Raw genomic sequence first — 21,161 nt, 5'->3', positions numbered from 1 at the left:
TCTCTCTTTCTCTCTTTGGCGCTCTCTCTCCGCTCTCTCTTTGGCGCTCTCTCTCCGCTCTCTCTTTGGCGCTCTCTCTCCGCTCTCTCTTTGGCGCTCTCTCTCCGCTCTCTCTTTCTCTCTTTTGGCGCTCTCTCTCCTTCTCTTTCTCTCTTTGGCGCTCTCTCCCCTCTCTCCTCTCTCTCTTTCTCTCTTTGGTGCTCTCTCTTCGCTCTCTCTTTTGGCGCTCCCTTTCTCTCCTGCGCGCTCTCGCTTTCTCTCGTTTTCTCCTGCGTGCTCTCTCGTTCTTTGTGTCGTTCTTTGTCTGGTTTGTCCTTTCCTGTTTGCTTTAACTCTCGTTCTCTCCCTCTTTCTTGTCTCTGCAGTTTTCATTTAAAGCCTATTTTTTTTTCCGCTTTTGGTTTGGTTTTAGCTTCTTGATTATCTTTTTTGTATTAGGTCAAAACGAAATCGCCTCAAAACATCTGCGTACAAAGATTTTGTGCACCCGGACTCCATGGATGAAGATGAGCCAACTTTGGATAGCGAGTGAGTATTGCTCTAAATGTGACTGTTTATCATCTCTTAGATTGTAAGCTCTTATGGGCAGGGTCCTCTCCTCCTCCTGTGTCACTGTCTGTATCTGTCTGTCATTTACAACCCTCAATAAATGTACAGCGCTGCATAATATGTTGGTGCTATATAAATCCTATTTAATAGGTAAAACAATAAGAACCTTCATCCTAATGACAACCCTTATAAGGAATGAAAGCTCCTAAAGCTACAATATTTCTCCTAATCTCTGGTTTCAATATACAATTCATTGTAGTGTCTTGTCTAGCAATCTATTTTCAAGATAAAGGGTCCACACCTAATATTTTCTTTGCTTTCCAGGATTCATTTAGATCTCACCGTGGATGTGAAATCTGAAGATCCTTCATTTGATTCACCCAAAGGATCCTTTGGCTCAGAGCCTCCTGCTGGTACAGATAAGAACTGCACTCTTGTGCTATATAAATACCAAATTTGTGATAACGGCATCATGAAAGATTTTGTTCCTCTTATTCCATGCAGGGTTCTCCCCTAGCTTTGAGGACTTTGAAGAACGCTTTCAGGAGGAGAAGGAGAACATGTTGCCTAAGAAAGGCCGGCCACACCTGCGCTTCGAAATAATCAGCGAAGACGGCTTCTATACACAGTCTGATAGTGCTGAAGGTAAGTGCCCTCCTTGCTGCATAGGATATGCTACCTGAATACTTACACTGACACCTTGGTCCTTTACAGTGTAATATAAGTTCAGTCCTGTCTTACAGGTGCATGGAAGTCTGTAGTTGAGAAGGTACAGGAGGCTCGAAGTGCAGCAAGACTAAGACATCTCTCTTTCTCTGGTAAGACCCATTGGTTCCTCATAGCTGTCCTATAGCTCTGACTTGTCCTCAGATGCTAAAATCAATACTAAAACTGGACATGATAGACTGTTGGTGAAAGAGCATCACCATAACATTTGTCCTACAGCCTTCCCTTCATCTCCTGTACTGATATTACTTACTGCTCACTGCATATTGCGTTCATTCATAGGGTTTCAGTCTTGGATGCTTCACATCACATTTAAACATTAACAAGGAATGTCTGTATGTAAATGCAGCTCCCTACAGACAGAGATCCACCTACCAGGGCATTATAATAATTGCATAACTTCTTCCAAAATCCAAATCACTACTTGCATCTGGACTGGGGGATCTTGAGAGAGGGGTACTGAGACGGGGGTGTGATGGTTTTAGGAATCCATTTACACCACCCTACCAATAGCCAGGGATGATACAAAATATGATGCATATTAAAAATGGAAAATGTAACACTTAGCATATTAATAAGGGGCAAAATTGTAAGCAGAACATAAGGAGTGCAGTATTTCCTCTCTTGTTCACCTTCTCTCTCTTTCTCGCTTCGCCCTCTCATTCGCTCTCTCGTTCGCCTTGGCCCTCTCCTGTTTCAAGCAATTGCTTAATTCTCTCTCTTCTTCCCCTAAAGCTGGTCTGAGCGGATCGCGAATGTTGGGAGTGCAGCACGACGCTGTTCTTTTCCTGCTGGAGCAGCTTACCGGCGCTGAGCGCTGCCGCGGTTACAAATTCCACTTCCACCCCCAGGAGGTCGACGAGGAGGAATTAGTGGTCAACTCATCGGGCTGCGCTCGCAGTGAGTTCTACGTCAGGTGCGTGTAACATTCAGTTCCCTGAGAAGTGCCTACCTGGCAGACGTTTTGCATCTATTGTGACCGGATTCTTCTGTTTTATAGAAAGTCCACGTTTGATATGTTTAATTTCCTGGCCTCCCAGCATCGTACGCTGCCAGAGTTCTGCACATATGAAGAGGAGGAGGATGAGGTGCAGCTGAAATCTACTAGGTAACATTTACCGATGTATCAGAAAGCAAATTTGTACCATGGAAGCCATGCTGAAAAAGAGAATAAAGGACTAATAGAGCCCACATATTATGTAGCGCTACACAAAGTCCATTGTCATGTCACTAGCTGTCCCTCATAGGAGCTCACAATCCAATGTCCTTACCATAGTCATATGTCATTTTTACAGTCTGAAGACAATTTGGGGGTAAGCCAAAAAACCTAATTGCATGTTTTTGGGGTGTGGGAGGAAACACAAACACAGGGAGAACCGGCAAAGTCCATGCAGAGTCCTGGCCAAGATTCAAACTTGGGACCTAGCACTGCAAAGACCAGAGTGCTAACCACTGGGCCACTGTTGTGCCCTATAAGGAGAAATTCAAAGCAAATATTGTTTAGGTTAGGTTTCTTGCACGTTTCAAACATGAATTACTGTATTATTTTCAGACGAGCGACCAGCATGGACCTTCCCATGGCAATGAGGTTCCGCCACTTAAAAAGGACTTCCAAAGAAGCTGTGGGCGTGTACAGGTCAGTTACCTGCCAAGAAGTCTGTGATCGTTGTGTTGTTTTGGTCACCGATCGATAACATTCCTCTGTCCTTTTAATAGGTCGTCCATCCACGGCAGGGGCCTTTTCTGCAAGAGGAACATTGACGCTGGTGAGATGGTTATAGAGTACTCGGGCATCGTCATTAGATCTGTGCTGACTGACAAGAGAGAGAAATATTATGACAGCAAGGTAACGTCCACCCTGAATCCTTTGTCCTTATGTAGCCATATTCCCAGCGGTCACTGTGCATTTAAAGCTAGGACAGGTCCTGTTAATAAAAAATTTGTTGGATATTGGCAGGGTTATCATGGTCCTTTGGTCGTTTTTTATATTACCCAGTATTTATTTAGCACCAACATATTACACAGCGCTGTACAAAGTCCATAGTCATGTGACTAACTGTCCCTCAAAGAAGCTCACAATCTAATGTCCTTACCATAGTCCTATGTCATTATTACAGTTTAAGGCTAATTTTTGGGGGAAGGCAATTATTCTAACTTCTTGTTTTTGGGATGTGGGAGGAAACCCACACGGACACAGGGAGAACCTGCAAACTCCATGCAGATAGTGCCCTGGTCAGGTTTCGAATCTGGGACCTAGAGTCCTTATCACTGAGCCCACCATAATTACAAGTCTAGTCGTTCTGTTGTACATTAAAATGATATAAAATAGTGCACACCTACAGCTCACAGGTGCTGCCTCCATTGGTCCTTGCATAGCAAGACGCAGACTGGGGGGGAGGTAGAAGCTGCATGAGGAGCCAATCAGTTTTGCTTTAGTGCCGATAGTGCAATGCAATCACAGGAAGAGGGGAAGGGACAAGATATGTAAGTCCTAAATGCAGTAGAGAAAAATCCGTTCTTTTGTCTGTTCTGTGTGAGAGCTATGTGAATCCCAGAATTACATAGACCGCAATACAAATCATTCCCACCTCCTTAGATTGTAAGCTTTTTGGGGCAGGGTCCTCTCTTCCTCCTGTGTCTGTCTGTATTTGTCTGTCATTTGCAGCCCCTATTTAATGTTAAGCGGATTGCACAGCCTATTTGTTTGCCCCAGAGTAATTTTTAAAGCTTTAAGGATAAAAAAAAATGTGATTTTCCTCTCAGCCCCGCCACTTACATTACTTTTGTCCCCATTGTAGGGAATCGGATGTTACATGTTCCGCATTGACGATTTTGATGTGGTTGACGCCACCATGCACGGTAACGCGGCCCGTTTCATCAACCACTCCTGTGAGCCCAACTGCTATTCCCGGGTCATCCACGTGGAAGGCCAGAAGCATATCGTCATCTTCGCCCTCCGCAGCATTTACCGCGGCGAGGAACTCACCTACGACTACAAGTTCCCCATCGAGGACGCCAGCAACAAGCTGCCCTGTAACTGCGGTGCCAAAAAGTGTCGCCGTTTCCTGAACTGAGCCAGGTGCGTCGAGAAATAAAAAAAAAAAATGACACAAAAATTTAAAATAAAAATGGCCGCAAGTGCCGGTCTGGAGGTGCTGGCACTTCCACGGTGGACTCAGAGATTTCGGGTGACGGCGCCGCTCGGCAGAGAGGGGTCAACGTTACAAAAAGTCGCACTTTACCCTCTGTCCTGCCTGTCGGTCATTAGAGTACAGGGCAGACCTCTCCTTCCTCTCAGGGTCTTCAAGAATTGTCTCCTCTGGATACCCCCACCCCCTCCCTTGCTGCTAACCGCCAGAGCTTGTCCTGTGAGCTGACACTTTCCTGCAGCTGTCATGGAAAGCCAAGGGGCGAAGCTCAGACAACAGGCAAGGATTCCTCCTCTTCTGTTTTAACCTATTGATCTCCTGAAGCTTCTCCCGGCATCTCTACTCACAGCTTATCCAAACCCAACACAAACTGGGGGTGACAATCATTTTTAATCCTTTTTGCTGCTAATCATCTGCTCAACCCTGCAAAGGGGTACGAAAAATCCTTCCCTGCTTCCGTCAGCTTTGTACCATTTTTTACAAAACCAATAACCCATTCTGGATCTTGAAAATGTGGAGCTTGACCACACAAACTCCATCTTAGATTTTTTTTTTTCCATCTATTACTTTTTTTTTGCGAGGCAGCGAGAGCGTTAAAGTTTGAGAATCATGTCTGTGAAGGTGACAGCCTCTTAGGGAGAGAGTGTAAATAAGTGTACAAAGAATTTGTAAGGACGTTGTTTTTTCTATGCACTTTTTTTTATTTAAGGACTTGCTGGGGGGAAAAAAATGTTTCATTGTTTCACCTTCTGTTTAGAATTTTAAATAAAACAAACATTTTGCCATGTGCAGGGTGCAGTGCTTTTCACAGAGGGGTTACCCGGGAGCAAAACACAATTCTAGGATTCTCTTTATAAATTATTCCCCCATCTTTGTTTCAATCCACAGGTCTCCTATTAAAACAATGGCTTGTGCTGCCATCCAGCGGCCAATCGTCAAAAGTGCACAGCTGTCACAATAGGAAATGAATAGAAAAACAAATTTTTTTGGCGAAAGGTTATAAAAGCATTAGGAGTCAATGGGAATACAGCTGTTAGGTTGGTTCAGGTGCCCACAAATGCTTTGTTGTTTGTCAGGTATTGGTTTAGGAAAAGGGCAACTGCATCTGAGAGCACCTACCACATTGGTTTACAAATATCCTGCTGCCCATTAAAATCACTACTGATCATTCTCAAGTAATATGTTTGTGTATGGATCTGGAGATTCTGTGGGTGTCACGTCGGGGCCAAAAAACTATTTTATGGGCTCTATTAATAAATGATTCGCCCAGCGTATTCTTATCAATCTACAGGTCTATAAAAACAATGACTTGTGCTGCCATCTAGTGGCCAATTGTCAAGAGCGCACAGCTGACACAATTGGAAATGGAAAAGAAACACATTTTATGGGCAAAAGGTTTTAAAAAGAGCCCTAGGAGTCAATTGGAAAAATATGTAGAGCTGTTTGCTTGTTTCAGGTGCCCACAAATGCTTTGTTGTTCATCTGGTATTGGTTTTGGAAACGGGCAACTGTATCTAAGAACACAGGACCTGCCATAATGGTTTACAAATAACCCGACTGCCCAATAAAGTCACTACTGATCGTTCTCATTCATTATAATGATTGTGCATGGAGCTGGTGCTTCAGTGGGTGTCACTTAAACTGGCCTGAGGGTAACAAACTTCTCATTGCTCGAGGAACCCTGCTTGATAAATGCTTCTCTCAGGTGTATATTTATGACCTGTTGCATTGAGATTGTTTTATCATTCTGTGCAAAGGGAGAGAGATCAATTTTACTTTAATATACAGGTTGACTGTCAAAAATCCAGCAACCTCGGGACCTGAAGTGCAGCACCGTGGACATCTGGCACAGTTCCAGGGAGCAGCGACGTCTCAGTGTGTGTTTAATTTAGCAAGCAAGCGTTTCTGCAGAACAGCGCCAAAACATTAGTGGCCAAACAGTGTACTACAGTCCCTGTATTGAATATGCCATCTGAAATTTATGCCAGGAAACTGAAGTAAAGGGATTATCGAGCAATACAAATTATAATGGATGTCATTCTCAGTTTGTCCAGTAGGCAAGGTGCTGTTGACGTCACAATGAATGTAAAGTCTCTTTCACTCTGTGGATGAATAGAGATTGTCGCTTGTCATAAAACCGATGAATATGTTCCAGTGTCTTCATTTTTAAGTACATTTGGCTATCTGGATTTGCACAAAACACGAAAACAATCACTTGTTTACTGTGTGAACTGTTTACAGCCCATAAAGGCTCATTGATGGTGCCGGAACACCCAACCAATTATAGGCTCACACCAGAACAACCTCACAAATGCCATTCTTGGTTCTGTGATCTACAGGGACGTTATTAAAAAAGCCTGTGGTTGCATAAAAGCAAATCGGTGTGTTTGACATTGTCCAGTTGCATTTGTTAAATGATGCAAAAAAAAAAAAAATTAAACAAAAAAAGTCTGATGGTACTTGAATTATCTCTGTAAACCTGGCGCTATGACTCCTCACCTTTACCTGTAATGCCGATGAGCTCATCCTGACCCTGCATGCATCCATCCTGCTGCAGAGCAAATCTCCAATCAGCGCCCTCTGGTGGTGGCTAGAGACAGCTTCATTTACAACAAAAAGGAATGCTAGCATTGAGCCAGCCATAAATTCAGATTAATCCATTGTATTGGCAGCAAGGACGGCTCTTTAAATATTAATATGTATACTTAGGGATCCATGAGTAATCGGAGTCCTTCAGTCACTGAAATTTCAGGTTAAAATGACTCTCAATTTGCCTATTTCTGACAGCTCATCTTCCCCTGGGAATTTTTTTGGAGAGACAGCGACATCAAACATTGGGTGCAGGTAGACCAGGAGGAAGTATCGGTAAGTATACTTTACAGGGAAAAATATCAGCATTAGTCCACCATTACAATGGATTTTGGCTATTTTGGGATCTCAGTGGGTGCCTTTAGCATTGGTGTCAGTGGGAGGATTATTTTTCTGTTCTTGGATGAGTATTGCACCACCATCATGTCATTGGGAGAAATATTGCCCCATCATTGAATGAGTATTGCACCACGATCATGTCTTTAGGAGAAATATTGCCCCATCATTGAATGAGTATTGCACCACGATCATGTCTTTAGGAGAAATATTGCCCCATCAATGGTGTCGCAGAGAGACCGTGTGCTCTGTTGTTTGGCATCTGTAATGGTGCCAAGTTCATGATATCATTTGGGAGAAATTATTGTCCTTTCATTGGTGTCACAGAGAGACCCCATTGTGCCCCATTGTTGGTGTCAATAAATGGAATGATTGCAACATGATGGCATCATTGGGAGAATTATCACAGAGGCATTGTGCCCCTTTGTTTGGCATGAGGTATAGCGCCCCCTTTTTATAATATGCAGTACCCCCCCATCCTGATGTCTAAAGTTACATCTTGCCTTTGTTACAAGGGTGTCCCCATGACAGCAAATGCTGGGTTGTCTTGCTAATGCTAAAAACCAAGGTCCAAGGGAGCTGGGCTTTAATTTTCATATACCAGTCCAATGCAGCGGCCAGAATTTTCATTCATCCTTTTAGCAGCCAATCGGAATTGAAACAAAATAAAAAACATACGCATGGAGCTAATTGCTGATGTTTTTTTGCTCTGTGAAGTGTGACATTATTTTCTCCAGAAGGATGACACCATCTTCATTCAGGCATCCAGGACTGATGCCGGCTCGGAGATCACACAATCCTAAAAATACCGGAGTCTGCGCAGTTCTTGGCTGTACACAAATGACTGATGCAGATCAGGCTGTGCCACAGCCTCTCAGCTGATTGGCTACAAAACTGCAATACTGCACTCTGACCACTGGGGGGGTGGAGACTGAAGAAATGCTTCCTCTTTCTTGCAGCAGAGTGATGACGTCATCTCAGGACTTGTTTTTAATGGCAATATGATATTATCAGGAATGTGCAGACTTGATCCATGTTATAAATTAACACTCTATAGAGACCTACAGACGCTTTAATTAGGATCCCTTTGCTGGCTTACAAGTGAAACCCATTGGCTGTTTGCAGAGAACGCTGGGAATCGCTGCGACTGGGAGGTGGCCAAGCTGCGGTGTTGTAGCTGGGATCACACACACCCAGCAATCGGCTTATTATAGCTTCACTTAATCAGGTTTAGGAAAATTAGGATTTGACACAGAGATCTGGGGCAGCCAGACAGAGCAGCCACCGAGGACACAAACAGGTAACGGGGACCTCGGCATGCTATACCCCAATAAAAGAGACTTGGTAGCCAATGCATAGCCAAGCGGAGTACACAAAACTAAAAATATAGAACATATGAACAGTTCTTAGGAATCAACAGAAGAAAAATAGACGCCTCGTATTGTCGTTTTATGGGTCTGATATTTAAATGTGAATTAAAATCAATAATAATAGAATATTATTATATTATTTATAATATTAGAATGATGAATTTCTTGCATTTACATACTATCAACTGGGGGAGTTGATAGTATGTTTTATTTATTATAGAATTCCTGACATTTTATCTGATGATGATTTTAATCTCTATACTTTTATGTTATTTTTTTCCTATTTATGTAAGTTGCTTTATTTGTACTCATTTAGCTGTTACTGACGTGTGTGCTAACCGACCCATCAAAACTTTATAGTTTTGCAGAGCCCCTTTAAATCAGTTTTTTGGGGCTGGTGGGAAAATAGCCCCTTTCATTGGTTGTTGGATAAATGCCCCTATTTCGGAATGCTACCCTTACAGAGGGCTACAAAGATCATTGGTGTCCTGCTGAGTGCTGTCAGCCCAAGAACTATGTCGGCACCATCACATGGGAGGTTAGTCAGAGATCAAGCAACCCCAAAGGAACTTCTGGAGCAAACCTACAAATCCACAAAACTGGCTAATCAATGGCTGCATGTTAAACTTTGTTTTGGGATTTTCATTTTGGGGTTTGATGTTGCTTTGTGTTGTGTATCATTTTTTTTACTTTATGTTGTGTTTACTTGTTATGTAAATTGTGACATCACATTGTTTTGTGTTTCTTGCTTTATTTTTGGCTCTTTGGCTGGGTTTAGACTTTTTTTCACAACCAACACAAAGCCCTGATTATCATTAAAATGAATAGGATATATTTGGTTTTATTGGGTTTTTGGGGATGCTTCATGCAGCATCTCAGGTCTGAGACTAGAACCACTTCAATACACTTCCAACCTCGTCAGCAAATGTTTGCAAATGTAGGACAAACTGAACACTCCCAGGTGCCTAAAGCAGACTTTCTCAACTTTTTTTGGTTGAAATAACTTTCAGGTCCTCAGGGAACCCCTTCTATAACTCCTATATCCACCGCTCACAGTGTATTAGTGTGGTTGTCAGTGGGAAGAATTCCTCTTACATTGTTGGCCATTGCGAAGAATGTCACCCTTATAGATATCAAAAAGGCCAGTTGGTGTCACCTAAACTGACCTGAGAGGCACAAACTGCTCATTGCTCAAGGATCCTCTGGCAACCTCTGGATGAACCCTGGTTAATGTTAATGTACTATTTTATGGTATCATCTGTTTTTTTTTTAAAGTACCCCAAATGTTCTACTTGATAGAAATAATAAAATTGGAATGGAAAGCTATCACTTCTACATTGACCATAAAATTATGGTGAAAACATTTTGTTTGCAAATATGGGGTGTATAGGGGGCTGATAGTAAACAGATAATGTATGGGAAGATGGGCTTCTGAAGAGAGACTAAGCCGATTCTGCTCTGGTATCAGCTACTTGCAGGAAGAAGCACAGAAAGAATGGAGTGGATCTTATCACTGTGCTGCTTCACCTTTCCCTGTCCAGTCACCTGGCATGGATTATGCAGGCCATTAGATGGAGGACATCTAGTGACAGAAAAAAAATGATCTATGGTTGAATGTGAATGTTGGTTTTATTATTTAATCTCTTGGTAAGCTAGTCAACTGTATTTGACCCATGCCTATATTTCTAGACTTTGCATTTATTTTCTATTCACAGACCTGATGACACGAACCGAATATCAGCGTGGCGTTCACACACCAACGCTTGTCAAGTCGGCTGTCAGCATCAGCATGCCTGGTGTGGCTCCGCATTCCGAGGGCCCCGAAGGTGATAAAGGTGGCGGCAATGAACCAAATGGCAGATGTTCTGGTGTTGCCCAGCCTATCAAGCCTCGACAAGTCCTGGCGTACCTTCCGCGGCCTCCTACGGACACCAACCGCTATCGTAGCTTTCCACAGAAGGTAAGAATGGTGACAAAACTTGTAGACGGAATGGAGAGGAGCAAATTGATTGGTACCTCAGTTGGGTTCCCATTAGATCCAGATTAGAACATTTGAGTTTCTTCCTTGATCTTTCTTTCTTTAAAGTCTGATGGTGATCCTCTCCTTCCCCTCTGTTTCTACAGCCAGAATGTGTAGTGGTTCCAACGTATCCGGCAGAGCCGAAAATGGCACCTCATCCATTGCCATCACCCACTCATCCCATTCTTCCACTTCCTGACATCATGCCGCGCAGTGTCTACAAACGTCATATGAGTACCACAGACATCAACTACCCTTATCCTGCCCGGTCTCGTCAAAGTGTCTTTGTCCCCTCTGACCTTCGCAAGTACCGCCGTTCTTCCTTAAAAGATGGCGGACTTCCCAACGGACGCTGGTACCCCCGCCATGCTGTAAGCGTTCCCGACATCACTCATGGACCTCGCTACATCAATATGCCACCGCGTGGGCTCTTTTCTGCCCCAGCAACAGGACCTGAGAGGACTCCAAAACAACGATGCAAACTAATGGAAGCCGAGGTCCACCAAGGCAAGGCCTCGACACAGAAGGAACGACAAAGATATGTGGCAAAGGATGGAAAGTGTCAAGTCAATTTGGGGCGCATTGAGGAGAAGGGACGCTTCCTGTCAGACATTTTCACTACCATTGTTGATCTCAAGTATCGTTGGTTCCTCTTCGTGTTTATGATGTGCTATATCGTGACGTGGCTGATCTTTGCAACCATCTACTACCTGGATGCCTTTTGGCGCCAAGATTTATTCCATCTTGAAAACGACTGGAACCCGTGTTTTCAAAATGTTGACAGCTTTATATCGGCCCTCCTTTTCTCCGTGGAGACCCAACGTACTATTGGTTACGGTTCTCGCATGGTGACAGATAACTGCCACGAAGGGGTCTACTTGGTCATGGCACAGTCCATTGTGGGGTCCATGATTGATGCTCTAATGGTGGGCTGCATGTTCGTCAAGATTTCCCGCCCCAAGAAAAGAGCCCAAACGTTGATCTTCAGCCAGAACTGCGTGGTTTGCCCGCGGGATGAGCGCCTTTGCCTAATGTTCCGTATCGGTGACCTACGTGACAGCCACATGGTGGATGCCAAAATCCGAGCCAAGCTTATTAAGTCACGGCAGACATTTGAAGGGGAGTTCCTTCCTCTTGAACAGTCAGAAATCAACCTGGGCTACGAGACAGGAGAAGATCGACTGTTCCTGGTGGAACCACAGGTCATCTGTCATGTGATCGATGAAAACAGTCCCTTTTATGAGATGGGACCACAGGAACTTATGCGGGATCAGTTTGAGATCATCGTCATACTTGAAGGAATTGTGGAAGCCACAGGTAAGTAGGCTGTAGAGGTTTGTGGGTTGGCCCTTAAAATGATCATTTCATTAAACAGACTTCAAATCACACCTAAACACATAAGTTTTAATACAATTATGTACATACAGAAGTTCAGCAATATTTGCTCTCAATGTACATCATGTTTTTAGATTACACAGTACATTTTTCCTGACTAAATAAATACGAGTTCACAGTGTAGGGACACAAAAGTTTGTACAACTTCCCTGAAAACTGTGGAAGCCACAAAGCAAATCACTGGGAGCATTGGTCAGGAACAGTCAATATTGCACAAATTCTCCCTAAATCACCCAGCATCCATTGCCCCCCACCATTAGGATTTCATTACTAGCCATTTCTTTTCTTCCAGGGATGACGTGCCAGGCCAAAAGTTCCTACTTGGAGAATGAAATCATCTGGGGTCACCGTTTTGAGCCCTGCATGACCTTGGAGAAAGGCGCCTTCCGCGTGGACTACAAACGTTTCCATAAGACTTTCGAGGTTCAGCTACCACGCTGCAGTGCAATGGAGATGGAGGAGATGCGAGAGATGGAGGGCTCGGAGATCAGCTTCTACTGGGAGAATGGTGATTTCTGCATAGGGCGCCGACACACAATGACTGACAGAGGGGATGATGAAGAGGAAGAAGAGGAGGAAAGGCACTCAAGGACTCAAGGAGGTTTTTCTGACCACAGCAGGAGGCTAATTGGAAACATTGCTGAGGAACGAAGCTCGGACTTTAATGGCAGTGACTATACCCTGTGAACATAGGGAACAAATATGGATATAGTACCATGGGCAGCACAGCTAGGACTCAAGCTGAAGGCCACGAAAGCCAACAATATTTCAGTTTTGTGTGGTTGCTAACTGTTGGAATATCTGGCGAAATCCAGAAATTCCATTTCTACCTAATTAAATCAGTATCTCTATCTTATTTTAACTTGCACTGCCTGGCCAAAAAAAATCCTTTAGCCTTAATTACGGCACACATTTGCCGAGGTATCATTTCTATATTGTTATGCAAAGTCACTATATTTATTTCCCCCAGAGTTGCAATAATTTTTTGCCAAAATCTTGTACTGATGGGAGAATCAGAGCGCTGGCGAAAGTCTTCTCCAGCACCTCCCAAAGATTCTCAATAGGGTTCAATCTATGTGTGACAATGATGTATCATGCTCCCAATCTTTCACACTTTAAGCACGATGAACCCTGGTATTGTCATCTTGAAAAATGCTTGTACTATCAGGGAAGGGGAAGGAAAAACCTGGTCAGTCAGAATATTCAGGTTCCCAGTTGACCTTCCATTTTGGGTACATTTTATGGCTGAATGTGGACTTGAGCAGTTGAAGAAACCCCAGATCATATCCCTGCCCCCGCAGGTACCCCACATCATAATACTGCCCCCACAGGCATCCCAGATCAATACACAGCCTCCCACAGGCACTCCAGATGTTAACACTACCCCCACAGGCACCCCAGATCATTACACTGCCTCCCACAGGTACTCTAGGTCATAACACTGCCCACACAGGCACTCCAGATCATTACACTGCCCCCACAGGTATCCCAGATCATTACACTGCCCCCACAGGTATCCCAGATCATTACACTGCCACCACAGGCATCCCAGATCATTACACTGCCTTCCACAGGTACCCCAGATCACAACACCCCCACAGACACCTCAAATCATAACAATTTCCCTGTAGATTTAGGAAATTTTGGACAAAGAGTGTAAAATTATAACCAAAGGTGTCTAAAGTGACCCCATTATTCTGATCTTTTAGGAGCATGGAAACTTAAACTTCTGCATGAGGAAAGGTCTCACTATCAAAGCCAAGTAACTGAACATTAAGGTGACCACCTAAAACTGAAGTGTTGGCCTCAGCTACCTCCATACCCATACATTGAAGTCTTCAAAAAGAAAGGACTTGCCATTCCTCAGCAGGTTGCAGACTAAAGAATATTAAGAAAGATGGCCAACTAAAACTGCTATGATAGCCAATACATTCCAAAAGCCTAGCACAGAAAGAGGCACCTGAGACCTTCTGCTCCCCCATTGCCCTCTTCGCATCATCACAACGTCCAATCTAAATTTTTTTACAGACTGTCAGGACATTTGTGGACTGTTGGAAACCCTGAACATTTACAAATCTGTGTCAGTGGTTTGGCGTTTAAGTCTTTACCTTTTATTGGCTAACTTGAAGTGTAGTGTCCCTTTAGTTCCCAACATTTTTCTATTTTAAAAAAAGAATATAATCCTAAATTCTCCATATCCTATTCATACTTTGAAGCTGTCACCGGCTTCCTCGTTGGCCCAGCATGGCTTTCTTAGCCCCCTACCCAAGGAGAGGCATGATATCATGCAGGCTGGGGTCTAGGATGAATGCAAATCAAGATGCCCAACCACGTCTTACAACAGCTGGATAATGAGGAAGCTGCAGTGATACCACCAGACCACCTAGATGACAGCAGGATTTTTTTTTTAAATTTAGATGAGGTGGCATGCCCTGATCTCGGGCATGTGCAGAAGGGGCATTTTTTCCACCAAGGAGAAAGAGACGTCCATGTCACACATGCGCAGTGAAATCGGCTCTATTTTTTTCCCCCTTTACAGCGGCTATGTCACCTGGTCTCAACCCCTGTGCAGTGCAAGATCGGGTGACGTAGCAAGAAGACGGGAAGAAAAGAAAGAAGATGGTGGCACCGGGTGCTTCCTCCAACAAGGATATCCAGGATGATGTGGTAAGGACCAGCGCCATCGAGGGATTTGCTGGATTAAAGATAAGTATGATTTTTTTATTTTCAGTTTAGTTCTGCTTTAAGTTACTTTAGCTTTCATCATACCTCAGATCCATTTTATATAACTGTAAAAAAAACATCAGTTTACATCTGTTATCACTCAAGTTAGCCAATAGTGGGCGCCACTTAGAGCCAAACCTTCAGCATTACTCATCAGCTAACTACAACTCTACTGCTAATAAATTCCTGACATCGCAATGTACAGAGTTGTATCATTTTTCAGGAAATCTCTGATTCTGTTCAGTGACATTGCGTAGGCTGAGGTGATGGAATCGGTCTGCTGCAGGCAGGTGGAAGCTTTTCCTCAGTCTCCTCTCGCCAGTCACAAGGTGAGAGGCTGACCCTTGCCAGAGATTTGTGATCAAAGCCAGGAATTGCTCAGACATTGAGATTCACAACAGGGAGCAGATGGTGACCCTGGAAGATGCCCGAAAAAAGAAGGTGCTGTCACCGGTCGGCGGTGAAAGCCTAGATACTCTGTCACGTGTTTATTGCTGTGTTTCCTCTGCAGAGGATTCGCCTTTTGTATGCTTGTGTTGGTGGCTGTTGTCACCAGGACCAAAACTGATTGAAGGAGTTGTCACCAGACCCTTATTCATTAGCGATAAAGTACCAGTGCCGGCACCAAGTTTTCCTGTTTTCTGTCTTTAGTTGCCACACCGGCCTGACTGGATCCTGAACTCTGCAGGCATCACCTTTATGGTAGAAATAATAAAACATCAGAATAACATACAGTGATATGATATCGGTAAGGGATTAGCTGAGCTTTTGCAGAAATATTTATAACAATAAGAATAATACAACAATATAATAATTAAAATGCTCACTACAAAATCTAAACTATCACCTCAATTATTTCCAGCAGTAACAAACAAAATTATGTGTAAATAATTAGAAAATATTAATATTAATAGAAATATGAGGATTACCATTAAACGATAATATAGAATATATCAGCAATCTTTAATATTTTAAAGTGCACCCAAGTCAGCTTTCTGCCATGTTGGTACTCTCACACGAATGACGTCACATCCTGATATTTCATCTATCTCCTGCCAATCTGCGCGGGAACACCTAGCACATGCGCAGTAAGCCGGCAGCGCCCAGTGACTACATTTCCCAGAACCCATCGCGCCACCCACAGAGTGCAGCCGGCGGCGGAAACGATAGGGAGAGGTAAGAGATTTGTTTCCCACCGGCCTGTTATAAATATTAATATTATTACTATTACGGCGTGAGAAGCACCACCTGCTGTTTTTACATCTTTATGGGATGAAGCAGCCGTGGTGCGCGGCACTCTAAGTCCCAGAAACGCATTTTACGGGGTCCCGGGCTCCCTTAGACGTTGTTATAGGGATTTGAGGCCTGAATAGAAGGGGGACCCACCGGGAAGGGCGGGATTTTCCCCTTTGTTATTTAGGCAGCTGACAGGGTCTCTTTAAATGCAGAATTTATGCTCCTCCCCTTGTGTTTTTATTTTTGGTCTCTTCCAGTTGGTCACATGACCAGCCATTGCCCCCCCCCCTTAAAGGATTGAGTGGTCACGCCCACCACACTCAGCTCCCATAGGATGCCAGCCAGAATGATGCTGGATGTCAACTCACCCTGAAGACTGAGGACATCTTGTGGCCGAAAGGAGCTACTACAGGGGACACATTGGGGTGGAGGTAAGTATAGGATCCAGAGATTATTTTATATTCCAAACACCTGTTTGGGGATGTTAAGATTTGTGATTGGCTAATTGTCCAAGTAGGAGGAGTGAAGCCTTCATCATGTAGGCATTGGATTAGGTTCTTGGCTTTGGTCACGTTGTTAATTTATAATGTGACAGGTTCACTTTAACACGTGTCCGGGAATAAAATTCCATGTGAATGTTGATCTTTGGTGGTGGTGCTTTAGGTTTCTTTTTAAATGTTTACCTGGCTCATTGTTTACTGAACTCAGTAGCTGAAGCTGTTACCTAAATAAATCAGACCATTGACTCCTCCCCCTCCCCACCTGCTTCATACAGCTCCATAGGGACCTTCAATTAGAGAGAGCCGGCCGTGTAGCTGCTGCTGTCCCCTCAGCTGGTTGCTTTGGGAGTTGCTTGTACCCTGAGATATAAATCCATGGTGACCCCACTCCCAATCCCACTGGGAATGATTTTGGAATCCCCCGCAGGGTTAATAGTGCAGGGCGGCCCCTCCATGTGAGGTCTCACCGGATTACGGACCCGTCAGACTTGTGGATGTAAAAGATGGCGAGTCGTATAGCCGTGTCCCAAACATTACCAAATACGGCCCTTCGAGGGAGAGAATGGGGGGGGGGGGGTACTGCCGAGGGCCCGGGGCCAACATATCTCAGCAAGAAAATCTTTATCCCCTCCGGAGCTCATGGCTAAAAACATAAACGCTTCCCATACTTGGCAGCCGGGGGGAGCCTTTAACCCCGCAGGGTCTAGAAATCACAGATATCCTTGTGATTGTGTGTAATGCTGGGACTTGTAGTACAAGGAGAAATTAGAACGGTCCGGTCTGCCAATGCAAGCTGAGCATCTTTGTGATGAGGGGGTGCCAATAGGAATAAATGTCACCAGCAATAACACACCTGAGGGCGTTGTCACCGAGGCGTGTCCCCATTAGGAGATTCCCCCTTTCTTCCTGTAAAATGTTGTACTTCCTGTTTCGGCGACAACAGCCCATGTCTTACAATGAGAACATTGGATGGGGTTCTGGTTGTTCACACTTTTTTTTTTTTTACATTTTGAATAGATAAACTTTAATGTTCATTTATTATCTTATCATTTTTCTTTGCTCTGTCCTTATTTTCAAAGGATAAGATTACACATCACATTGGCTCTTATTGTCCCCTTTCCTCCCACAGTCTGGTTCATTGGTGAATTTCCTCCTGCGGTGCATCCTACATACCCGTCCTGACTATGAACCTGGAACGAGTTCCCAATGAGGAGAAACTGCAGCTGTGCCGGAAGTATTACCTGGGTGAGTTGTGGCATGATCGGGGGTTGTCACCTGGCAATGCAGTCACAAGGGGTGCACAAGCCAGGAGACGATCAGCAGCTGTCAGAGGACAACTTGGATGTGTTTCTAGAGGCGGCAGATCTACAAGCTGGTTCACTTTTTATTCCAGCTGCTGACGGATGACAGTCACACAATAACTTTCTCTTACGTTGCAGGCGGATTCGCGTTGCTGCCTTTCCTCTGGTTGGTAAACGTTCTCTGGTTTTTCAAAGAAGCGTTCTTCAAGCCGACCTACACGGAGCAGCCGCAGATACAGAGCTGTGAGTTTCGGATGTGGGTGGGGGGGCATTGTGTACACATTGGATGGGATCTTTAACCCACCCCCCCAGAGGCTGTCAGCATCCAATCATTATGTGTCATGTCAGTCCAGTCCTTTGCAAGGAAAGAGACAGGTTCTCTTTAATGCCCTGACTTTCCCTGCTGGTGATTGGCCATTGATGTCACATGGAGGCTCAGTCTACTAGAGCTCAGACTAGAGGAGAATGGTGGGGGGGGTTGTTTTGGGGGGTACCTGAGCAGTGTCAATCAGTAAAACAGCTGAGCAGAGTTACAGATCTTGTTCTCATTTCTTCCCCCAGATGTGAAGCGCTCAGCGTTCGGCCTCTTTGTGTGGGTCGTGATTCTCACCACCTGGATCAGCATCTACCAAACCAATCGCGCCAGCTGGGGGGCGACGGGCGACTACCTGTCATTCACAATCCCGCTGGGCATCCCCTGATTGGCGGTGACACCTGGGACCACCTTCCCTCCACCAGCATTAACCTCCCTGCACTGCGGGCTGACACTAATGACACTGCGACCAATACACGGACTGATGACCGGGGTGAGCCGGATTGTTGATGTATAAATAAAGCTTTGTAAAGGACTCCCATGAGTCTCTCTGTTCAATCTGTCACTTGGCTCAATAAGGATAGTGACAGGTTCTCTTTTAGATCTGCTCTCACATGCAGCTGGAGTGCTGAGAGATATTTGGTACTTCTGGTTATGGGGGCTCATGTGACCACCTCCACTTCCTCCCAGGATGCAGTGCTCTGAGAGACCAATCACCAGCGCTAAATGTGGTCACATGGGCTAGACTAAGACAGAGCTGATACAGGGATCGAACCCCCACAGTGCAGAGGGTGGGAGGTGCCTAACAAGACCACCTGACCTAAATGGTGACAGGTTCTCTTTAATAATAATCATTGCCCAATGAAGGAGGAGTGACTGATACTGTCAGACAAAAGCCCCCCAGCTCCACCCATACAACAGATGGAGACCCAGCCCAGCTCCACCCATTCGACGGACCCCGCCCAACTCCACCTATAACAGGTAGGGACCCCTACTCTCTATATAAGAGGCAACCCCCCCCCCCCCCAATAACAGATAGGCGTTTCCACCCATATACCAGAAAGAACTTCCCTGGCCCCTCCTATATTACAGGTAGGGATCCTCCAATCCCCCAGCCCTACCCATATGGCAGGTAGGGACCCCGCCCAGCTCCACCCATACAACAGATAGGGACCCCTCCTCCCCAACCAAAAAACAGGTAGTAATTTCTACCCATATACCAGAAAGAACTTCCCTGGCCCTCCCATGTAACAGGTAAGGACCCTCCAAACCCTACCCATATAACAGGTAAGGATTCCTCACCTATGCTACAGAAAGGAACCTCCCTGGCCCCACCCAAACAACAGGTCCCTACGGATGCTGGATGCTGACACCCTCCAAACCCCCAGCTTCAACCATAGAACAGGTAAGGACCCCCTCCCCAAGCCCCACCCATAAAACAGGTAGGGACCTCTCAGCCCCACCCATACAACCCCCTTTCCCCACAGCCCTACTCATATAACAGATGGGGTCCCTCCAGCCCCACCCATACAAAAGGTGAGAAACTTCCTGAGCAGCCCTTTGTATGCACTGCCTCCGATGTGCTGGTAAGTACTAGCTCTGTCCATATAACAGGTAAGTAACTCCCAGCACCACCTATACAGAAGTGGAGAAGCTTCCTGGGGGCTCCTGATCTTCCTTTGTATGCACTGCCTCCGTTGTGCGTTGGCGGCTCCTGGAATGAAGATGGGAACAGAGATCTATTCTAAGACACGGCAGTAATCCTGAGTCACTGCTGCTCTCACACTCACACTGCTCTGTCATTCCATGCTTCACGCACCATCTGTTTCCAGCCGTCACCTCTGTAACACTAAACTGAGACCAGGAAACAACACAGAGCCGACTTCCAACAGCCCCACACGGGGGGGGAATTCTAAACAATTGCACCTCAGTCTGGCCACTTCCAGGTCTGAGGTCTGAGTCCTTCCCATTTATTGGCGCTGACATCATATACAAGTGAATTGTCAGATCAGACCCTGCTGAAATCTCAGCTTGTGATTGGATACAAAGTTACAATGTTGCAGTCTGATCACTGCAGGGAGAGGAGACTGAGGAAATGCTGTCTGCAGCTGACATGTGATATCTCAGACATTGAGTCCCTGACTGGAGCTGAAAAATGGCTACACCAGAGGTTCAATCATCCAGACATAAAGTTATAACAGGTCCTCTTCAAATTCTGCTTTAGTCCTGTGCGACTCGGATATAATCCCCTGTACAGGACAGGTGCACTTAGCCCCGCCCTCTGAGCCTCTGGCCCTGCCCACATCTCAGCTGACTCACCTGCTATAAATGAAGGTGGGTCAGGTTACTTTGGATTTTCCAAATCCTCCACCATCGTCAGGGGGCAGACATAACAATTCCCGGGCACAGCCCCCCCTGCTGAGGGAAGAGGGGATTGTTCCGTTCTCTCCCCGTCCAAACATTGTGATGGCTGGGGGCGCGCTATTGGCTGTGGACACCCAGCTATAAATAACCGGTGGCGTTTCCCAGGGGTCATGTGACTGTAATGATACCCGAGAGCGCGGCATGCACACAATGTCACAGGTCACATAGAAGGCAACGATGACTGACAGGAGCCTGGGGGACAGAAGGGTGTGCAGGGGCAACAGGGCATTGGGGAACTACTACAAGTTCAAGCATGCCCTGGATGGTCCTAAAATCACAATACCTGGTGACTGGGGGGGTCATACTAAGATCGTTAGGGGGACATATTAAGATAGAAGGGGACCTGGTGGGACTGGGGGTCATAATAAGATAGAAGGGGGACCTGGTGGGACTGGGGGTCATACTAAGATAGAAGGGGGGACCTGGTTGGACTGGATGTTATAGTAAGATAGAAGTGGGACTGGGGGTCATACTAAGATGGAAGAGTGACCTGGTGGGACTGGGGGTCATACTAAGATAGAAGGGGGGA

The 21,161-nt window shown here is 45.3% G+C and overlaps 3 protein-coding genes across 5 annotated transcripts in view; all 3 read left to right on the top strand.

Annotated features, from left to right (window-relative positions):
- Positions 1-5,211, top strand: part of KMT2B (lysine methyltransferase 2B) — a 33,702-nt gene extending 28,491 nt beyond the window's left edge. For both annotated transcript variants that reach the window (XM_072426252.1, XM_072426251.1), the window contains exons 29-37: positions 439-528; positions 874-962; positions 1,054-1,194; positions 1,293-1,367; positions 2,011-2,191; positions 2,276-2,383; positions 2,828-2,911; positions 2,992-3,121; positions 4,074-5,211. In XM_072426252.1, the coding sequence (XP_072282353.1) occupies positions 439-528; positions 874-962; positions 1,054-1,194; positions 1,293-1,367; positions 2,011-2,191; positions 2,276-2,383; positions 2,828-2,911; positions 2,992-3,121; positions 4,074-4,349 (1,174 nt within the window). In that variant the 3' untranslated portion in view covers positions 4,350-5,211. The remainder of the gene's footprint in view (positions 1-438; positions 529-873; positions 963-1,053; positions 1,195-1,292; positions 1,368-2,010; positions 2,192-2,275; positions 2,384-2,827; positions 2,912-2,991; positions 3,122-4,073) is intronic.
- Positions 5,212-5,357: 146 nt separating this feature from the next.
- Positions 5,358-12,989, top strand: LOC140340838 (G protein-activated inward rectifier potassium channel 3-like). The gene is made up of 4 exons (XM_072426253.1): positions 5,358-8,649; positions 10,435-10,679; positions 10,844-12,056; positions 12,427-12,989. The coding sequence occupies exons 2-4, from the start codon at positions 10,440-10,442 to the stop codon at positions 12,819-12,821; spliced, it is 1,848 nt and encodes a 615-aa protein (XP_072282354.1). The 5' UTR covers positions 5,358-8,649; positions 10,435-10,439; the 3' UTR covers positions 12,822-12,989.
- Positions 12,990-15,919: 2,930 nt separating this feature from the next.
- PSENEN (presenilin enhancer, gamma-secretase subunit) lies at positions 15,920-18,744 on the top strand. Of its 2 annotated transcripts, XM_072426255.1 has the most exons (5): positions 15,920-16,034; positions 16,352-16,525; positions 17,724-17,839; positions 18,034-18,138; positions 18,457-18,744. In XM_072426255.1, exons 3-5 carry the CDS (start codon positions 17,779-17,781, stop codon positions 18,594-18,596), a joined length of 306 nt encoding a protein of 101 aa, XP_072282356.1. In that variant the 5' UTR covers positions 15,920-16,034; positions 16,352-16,525; positions 17,724-17,778; the 3' UTR covers positions 18,597-18,744. The 2 variants fall into 2 exon arrangements, with proteins under 2 accessions (XP_072282356.1, XP_072282355.1); XM_072426254.1 differs by lacking the exon at positions 16,352-16,525 and having other exon boundaries at positions 15,929-16,034.
- The last annotated feature ends 2,417 nt before the right edge of the window (positions 18,745-21,161 follow it).

The sequence above is a fragment of the Pyxicephalus adspersus genome, chromosome 11 (genome assembly GCF_032062135.1).
Source record: "Pyxicephalus adspersus chromosome 11, UCB_Pads_2.0, whole genome shotgun sequence".
In the NCBI taxonomy this organism is placed as follows: Eukaryota; Metazoa; Chordata; class Amphibia; order Anura; family Pyxicephalidae; genus Pyxicephalus; species Pyxicephalus adspersus.
This window is presented reverse-complemented; position numbering and strand designations above follow the sequence as displayed.